At 49.8% G+C, this 7,955-nt stretch overlaps 1 protein-coding gene across 1 annotated transcript in view; it reads right to left on the bottom strand.

The window, feature by feature from the left end:
• Positions 1-5,589, bottom strand: part of bsna (bassoon presynaptic cytomatrix protein a) — an 82,313-nt gene extending 76,724 nt beyond the window's left edge. The window contains exon 1 of the mRNA XM_029833906.1: positions 4,946-5,589. Coding sequence (XP_029689766.1) covers positions 4,946-5,136 — 191 coding nt within the window. The 5' untranslated portion in view covers positions 5,137-5,589. The remainder of the gene's footprint in view (positions 1-4,945) is intronic.
• Between the last annotated feature and the right edge of the window lie 2,366 nt (positions 5,590-7,955).

The following is a 7,955-nucleotide window of genomic DNA, read 5'->3' on the forward strand; positions in this document are numbered from 1 at the left end:
GAGTCGTGCATGGAAATTAGTTCCTTCTTCCTCCTAAAGTCCAAACTCACGCAGCAAAAAAAAAATCCGCTCTTGGACAAAAACAAGCCAGACAGACAGACACACTGGGCCTACTTGGCTCAGGTTCTCCAGTAATAATGACTGGAGTCAGAACAGTCTCTGGGTTGATGAAGGCCTGGGACAGCGATAAAACCCACATGGCACCGGTACAGGAAATCATGTTGCGTCTGAGTCACTGAGCAAATTACAGATATGATGTGAAATTTAAAGGTCCTCCTCAACCCGACCTTTATGTGGAGCTACAGAAAAGAGCGCCCCGTCCTGACCCGTCCACGTGTTCTGGGACAGGTTCCTACACGTTATTCTTTCTGAAACAATGCAGCAGATAATCCATTATCCAGCACTGTCCTGCCTGATCATGTCACCCCTCATCCAGCTCGGATAACCTTATCGTTTCTGTTCAATACTTCTGTTTCCCTCCGAAGATGCTGTGCCGCATTTGCCGAAAACTAATACCGCCCTGTGATATGGCGCTTATTGCCATCTTATCTCCCAGCGCTGCGCCCCAAACACATTTAGTATCTGGAAGCAGCCTCCCGATAACAAGGTGTAAATATATAGACAGCGGCTGTCTGCTGCCCGCCCACTCTCTCACATTCACAAACACGTAATAAGGCTTCAGAACCTCACTTCTGAGGCGTGCACAGACAGCAGCGCTCGCCCTCTTGCTTCTGTCCTGCAATCAGACCCGTCTGAACTGGGGAGGTCGCTTTGAGGAGGTCGCTGTACCTCGGAGGCCATTTCGAGATGGTGAGTAAGAACCGGCTCACCGCCTCTCGGGGAAGGACTCCTCAAGTCCACGTGCGGTCGGACTGGTCGCGTCAAAGGTCGCCACCGACATGTTTCGACCTCCTCATCAATTTCGACGGGGAAATGACAAAAAAGAGCGTCGGCGATGGGCTCGCTCAGCCCGGAAACAAACCGAATCAGCACTTCCTCTGCTGATGTGTGAAAAAAAAAAATACATGTCACTTCGAGGGGGGCTGTCAGCACAAAGCCGCGGTATCAGGCATGAGCAGACTGCCGCTCGCGTGCACGGGGTCACTGCTTAAACACTCGCCCACGTGCCCGGCGCGCTCGCAGGAACGGGGAAAATGTTGCGCCCGTCTGTCAGCACGCAGCACATCTGTGAGAGATGAAAGGCGAAGGGCGTGGGGTCGGGTGGCGCAGAGAAAGGCGACGGTTTAAAGGATAAGACACACGTGCACACACGGCCTGATTACGCTGCGTGTGTAACATGTAGGTGAGCCTGAGGTGACTCGGTGGACATGTGAAGCCACACAGAGTGATGGTTCTCATCTCTCTCTCTCCACACTATCATCACTCGTTCTTTTTAGTTCAACCATCTGGCCAAGAAAACGATCTATTTCCTGCTTTTATTTCTGCTCAAGAGTGCGTGCACATACATTACCTCCTCACAGTCTTCCTGCCATGCATGAGAAACCTGGTACGGTGAAGGTTTTTCTTCGTTACATTCCACGCACAGTCAGCGTTTATTATCCTCATTCATCAATGAGCCTCCCACATGACCTCCATGAAGTCATGGAGTGGCACTAGTGCACAGGGAGAAATCTGATTTGAAGCTTTAAAATGAAATTCATACATTAGCTGCCCTGCTGGTTAGTGGTACTGGCACTAGTTAAGGTTGGGGCATTTCAGCACACTGTATTTATGTTCAAACGACGCTGCAGTAGGCCTGAAGTTTTATCAGCTCCGATCGGCGGCTGTGGGAACGCTCCGTCAGGACTGCCATGGGAATTGGAGACCCTTTTCAAAACCAAGTATAGAAAGGCAATGCAGCTAGCGGAGGACGCCTCTGTCAACATTAGGATGGTTCAGGGCGACCACCGCTCCGTCACTAACTTTTTCCCTGTTTTAAACCTCCAGGTAGCAACACAGGTCATTTTTCACAAGCTTTTCTCCATCTATTCGCATCTTTCATTGATCTGTTTCTACCCTGTATCCCCCCCAACAACCCCTCCTCATTCTCATTCCCCACCCAGCCGTATGGTTGCACTTCATCGTGAGTGCCGAGCCATTTACAGGCTGCGATTGGTTGGAAAGGGGGAGGAGAGGGACAAAAATAGAGAGGGAGGGACGCTCGCAGATGTATACGTACACTACATCTGCAGCAACCGTCCTCCTAAGTGGACCAGCGGCATCAGTCATGACCAGAGGTGGCACACAATTAAAAGGAAGCGACACCTTCGAGGGGACCTCAGCCAGTAACACCAAGAGGAAAGAAGACAGTCGCCATTATTGGCAGGAATCAATTACATTTTTTAGGAAGCAGAGTCATGCTGATGGGTGATGTTTGTGGGGAAATCACAATGGGCAGACAACACTCGGATTTTATTGTCATTTCTTCATAGATCCTTTGCGTTAATGGTGGGGGTTTGTTACTTTTTACATGTCTAGAATGCAAGCAGATAATAACAGATAATGGCTTTAAAGAAGAAGAGTGTTGGAAGTCATCTCAAAGCTTGGTGTATCCAGCTCACTAAAACTTATTCAAACAAAGCAACGATGCCAGTCTGGAGTGTTTATCTCCCCCTTTCAATGGCTGTGGCACTGACAAGATTCCATACATGAGGAAAGGAATAAGGAAATGGCAAAAGAGAGAGGGGGGAGGGTAGAAAGTGGAGAGCAGCATCTCCATTTCTTTGCAAGTGTGCAAAAAGGGAAGGAAAGGAGAGCGGCGAAAGCATGCGAGTGTGCAGAAGGGAGGGGGAGAGCAATGGGAGCTGGCACAGCAGGAGAGGGAGGGGGGGCGAGAGAGTGAGCAATACAGAAGGGGTATGAGCACGGGAACACGCAGCGCACGTGATGCAATCTGTTCACATGGCCTTGCATTACGCCGTTATAAATGCTTAATGCAAAGCGGCGAAGGCCGCCAGAAAGGAGGGAAATAGCAACCGTGGGCGTTCTTTCTGGCGGGATTTGCCATGCGGACAATCATTTAGAGACCGTAAAACCACAAGTTTAGGATCTTGCTTTAATAAAAACAACAGCGCTGTGAATTTCCTCAAGAGACTGATGCATAGATAAGGCACGGCAGCGTGCTCGGCTCCCATTAGTCAGAGCCCAGTTGAAGCCGTCATCTGTTCTTTGAGTCGCTACAGTATGTTATATAATGACATAGAAGCCCATGCTGCTCCTTTGTCCTGCAGAGGCATGAATCAAGCGCAGGATGTGTCCTACATATAAGAGCGGGAGCGAGCCTGTGGTGTATAGGCCAGCTCTAACCCCTGGTTATTACTAGAGTGGTTTTTCCACAAAAATCCATTACTACAGGAGACGGGCTTCAGGCTTTAGAATCCCGGGATTGAGTAGAAACCCTGTGCAGCCTTGCATTCTCTGAAAGGACGTTTCCTCCTGGAGGTGGGGTGTTGCGTGTGAGGTGCCTCCACACGACAGCCGTGAGCCCACGACTGAGATTGTTATGGCCACTAGGTGGCGATTTTTTTTGAAAATGTAATGCACCAAGGAGTGGTATAAACCATCTTTTACATTTTCAAGCTCAGGTTATGCCTTAATGAAGCTCTCTGGGGTGCCCTGGTTGGTTCCCTCTTATGGTAAAAAAGTGACAATTCACAATAGGCCTTGATTTTGGATGCCCTGACTTTAAATGTAATCACACTTCGTAGACATCACTGTGATGTACAGAAGCAACAGAATTTAATGAATAGCTGGCATGTTTAAATAAAGATTAGAAAAGTAGATCCATCCTAAAAGCTGTGTGAGGCCAATAAGAGGATGTCCAAAAGGTTCAGTATTTGAGACTATTTGTTCCAGTTCGTAATGAAAAGTTATTTCAGAATAATTGATTCTACGGTGGAGACAGGCTAAATAAAAGTGCAGGTCTTTTACTGGCACTGGATATCGGTCACAAACTGTCAAGGGACCACAATAACCCAACATGTGTTGTTTGACTTGATTTTTATTGGAAGGTTTTGCCTGGTATTAGTGTGGTAAGTGGTTCAGCTTCCTGGGTTGTTTTGTTTTTGTTGGATTAAACTACAATTATTCATTGTTTCAGGCCTAAACGTCGAACCAATCCTGGTTTACATAAATATCAGCTAATTTTAGCTTTTCATTGAAAATCTCGCACACAAACAGAATTGACTGATATAATCTGACTGCAAAGAGTCGGATCAGTGTTATACACATGTTTGTTTATACATTTAGTTAAAAAAAAAACATGTTTATTACACGGTCAGATGTAACGACGGTGTGATCTTTCCGTTCAACGTCACTTACGGGAAACGCTGGCGTTACACACACTGTCACCGCTGCACACACACCATCACCATCATCACCATCTTCATCATCAAATACACGCCTAGATAGAGGAGGCAAACCCCCTCACGCACAAACACACATGCACACGTACACACGCGTGCCCCCACCCCACCCGCGCCCATGCGGAAATAAGCGTGAGTATTTTCATCTGCACCGCATCTCCAACGCAAAAACACACACACGCGCACGCCAACCACGGTCACGATTTATCCATGACACGGCGTTGACAGTGGGACAAAACGGTGGCCGAGCTGCTCCAATGCGGGAAATGTCAAACCCATTGGTGGGGAAAACAGGTGAGAACCGACCGGGCTGCTCGCGTCGGCACCGCGGTCACTTCTCGCCTGGTTCTCGGTGGCATCGTGGCCCGGTATTAAGCATCAGCTGTGCTCCCCACAGAGGGAGACACATCGTAACACCCTGTTAATCCATCCGTCCGTCCGTCCGTGTACCATCTCCCCCCTCCCCGACATCTGCTCGCCTGCTCTGCGTCAACCGTGTACGCGTGACATTAAGACGCACATGGAATGGAGTTCACCCGGAGCTCGTCACCCTTCCACATTCATCCCCACACTGCCCATACCTCGTCATTCCCATCGCGGGGCCTCCGACTCCCATTCCTCCCCCCGCTGCGGCTCCATTGATCGGCTTCATGTGCTGCCCTGCGCCCGCTCCCGGGGTGGGTCCTCCCGGCATCATCGAGCCCATCATCCCGGCGGCGGCTCCGGGCTCCCCGGGCTGCCCGCCGCCCTCCATGCTTGCTTCGTTCCCCATCGCGGAGACGGGGGGGTGGTGGAGAAAGACTTCAGGTCAGATCCGACGTGCAGCTCTTCGTGTCGCAATTTTGTCGTTTTCTATCGGTAAGTAAAAAGAAAGGGTGGAATAAGGGGGAGAGAAACCCGGGAGAGCAAACTCAGCGTTGCTCCTCCATCATCAACATCATCATCACCATCATCGGGCAGCTTCAGCACCAGCGCGCTGCCTCCTGACGCGATGGCGGGAGCGCGCGGCGCGGCCATGACGGCCGCGAGGAGGAAAGAAAAGTGTGAGAGGAAGCGAGATTAGATTAAATCGGTGTTAAATGAAGCCCGCAGGGAAACCTGAGCCGCAGCAAAGCGGCAGCTGCACCTCTGTAAATGCACCTGAACGCATCACCCATCAGCTGCGTGTTGGTCCGCTTCTCATTGCGGCTCTAAAGTGTAACCACTCAGCCTCGAAACGCGGACCACTGCCAGTTATCATTTCTAACAAATGTGCAAAGGAATGTCAGCCTTTCTTGCATAAAATAAGGGCCCATGTTGCTCAATCTGGCGCGTAAAGCTCAGGCGCGTTCACGCGCTCTCAGGCTGCTCGAGCCACTCTCGTGGAGAATGAAGGCGCGGTCGCGCGCACTCACGTGCTTCTCACTTGAAGACGGGCTCAAGGAGCGTGGAGAGCGCGCACAGGCGTCAGGATCGACCGCATCGACGCATCACGTGCTCAGGCGCTGCACACCTGCCCGGTGCGCCTCCAATTCCCCCGGTGCTCGCTCTCTCTCTCTCTCTCTCTCTCTCTCTCTCTCTCTCTCTCTCTCTCACTCTCTCTCTCTCACTCCCTCTCTCACACACACGCACACACACACCAAAGCCAGAAACAATGAATTTAACATTTAAAATTAGTGCTTAGTGCTCAAATATGAACAGGAGAATGACATCAGGTCTCCTCACAGATGATGTTCCAGAGGTTTGTGTGAGGTACTAACATTAGTACACATGGACATACACGTGCACATGCAGTCACTGAGCTAAAGGTGCCAGAGTACCATGCCCATGGTACCTGCAATGTTTCAGAACTGTCCCACCACTGTCCCGGCCACCAGTCCTGGTTTGCAAGTGGATCCCCAGTCCCCTAAAGACCGATCCAGGGGATTATGGGAAAGAAATTGCAGATTTATAATTAGAATTATTCTCAAAATTAAAGTTACAAAGACAAAACTGTGCCGTGGTAGCGGAGGCCGCCAGCAGGAACAACTTCAAAAACAATCCCTATTTCGCTTGTTTTTTCCTCAAAGCTGGTGTGAAGCGTTTGGCTGTGTCGACCTGCCGTGTTTGCCAGAGACAAAGCGTTTATTATGGGGGGTGATTGCACAACTGAGCCTGGATACGTATTCACGTCTCGTAGGCCGGTGTGAGGGGAAGATCGATGCAGAAAGGTCGAGGGGACCCGCTGGTGTGGGGGGTTCTCCCGGGCCTCCTGTGAGGCTGTTGGAGGCCTCTGTGTGTCAGCGTGTGGGTGAAGGATGCATGTCATGTGACGGACTGAAAGCTGTCCAGGGGGTCCTCCTGCTTCACCCGGGCTCCACTCCAGTGACACCCTCCAGTTGGGGATGAACGCGCTTACCAGAAACTTAATAGATGGACAGATGGATGTGAGGTTTATTTTGGATTTGAGTCGTCGTTTAGGAATTTTTATGTATTTAAAAGGCCGATGTAAAGAAAATAAACAGTCTCTTTTTCCCTGTTTTTCAAAATGGATTCAGTGTGACTTGACTCCCGTTTGACGGGTTCTGTCTCTACCCATGGTAACCCCACAATGATAGATAGATAGATAGATAGATAGATAGATAGATAGATAGATAGATAGATAGATAGATAGATAGATAGATAGATAGATAGATAGATAGATAGATAGATAGATAGATAGATAGATAGATAGATGTGTAAATAAACACACGTACTGTACCTACACACACATACTGTACGTGTGTGTATGTATATACCGTATATAAATGGGCACCAGGAAGCTATAAATTCTCCAACGAGACCTATATGGGCCTCTGTTCCTGTTCCGCCACGGCCGGGTTGATGGATTGAAGGTCCAGTTGCAGCTCAGGGAACCTGCAGCCGCCGGATCGATGGCTTTGACGGGCTGACTGGCTCATTACCGCGAGGGCAAATACTTAGGCAGATTAAAATGAGCAATGTGCCAGCCCTGCACTTCACTCCCAGCAGCCAACCATGGCAGAGGCGGCCCCATCACTCAGACGTGGTCGGATGATTGAATGACACAGTGGGTGGTGGACGTGTGTGTGTGTGTGGGGGGGGGGGGGGGGGTCAGTCAGCATTTTCACTGAAACTCCTCTGCCCTTCCTCTGACTTTCTGGCTTTTGGGGAAAGCCCATTATCATCTGCAGCATTCTAACGCTGCAAACAAACGAAGGGATGACAACGTCGGGGGAGTGTGAGCCGTGGCAACACACCGGCATGAGGCTCGGTTTCATTTCCATCTCCGGACCCCTCCCTCCTTCCCTCCCTCCCTCCCTCCCTCCCTCCCTCCCTCTCTCTGCAGCCTCCAGACTGAACAACAACCGGTTGCATTTAATTAATGTGTTTTATTTACTCCATCTCATTCCAGACCTAATTGATTTTTCTCTCCCGCTCACAAAGAAGAAGGATGAAGAAGTCAGTTTTCTTCCCCCCAATAGGAAATTAAGCCAATAACGCCGAGACAGAAATAATCTTTTCAGTCGGTTCTGAGCGTAATTAAGGTGAGGCTGTGGACAGCAGGTGCCGCTAGTTTACTTGTCTTTAATATTATTCAGTCCATTATCATTG

This window comes from Takifugu rubripes, chromosome 3, assembly GCF_901000725.2.
Source record: "Takifugu rubripes chromosome 3, fTakRub1.2, whole genome shotgun sequence".
Classification (NCBI taxonomy): domain Eukaryota; kingdom Metazoa; phylum Chordata; class Actinopteri; order Tetraodontiformes; family Tetraodontidae; genus Takifugu; species Takifugu rubripes.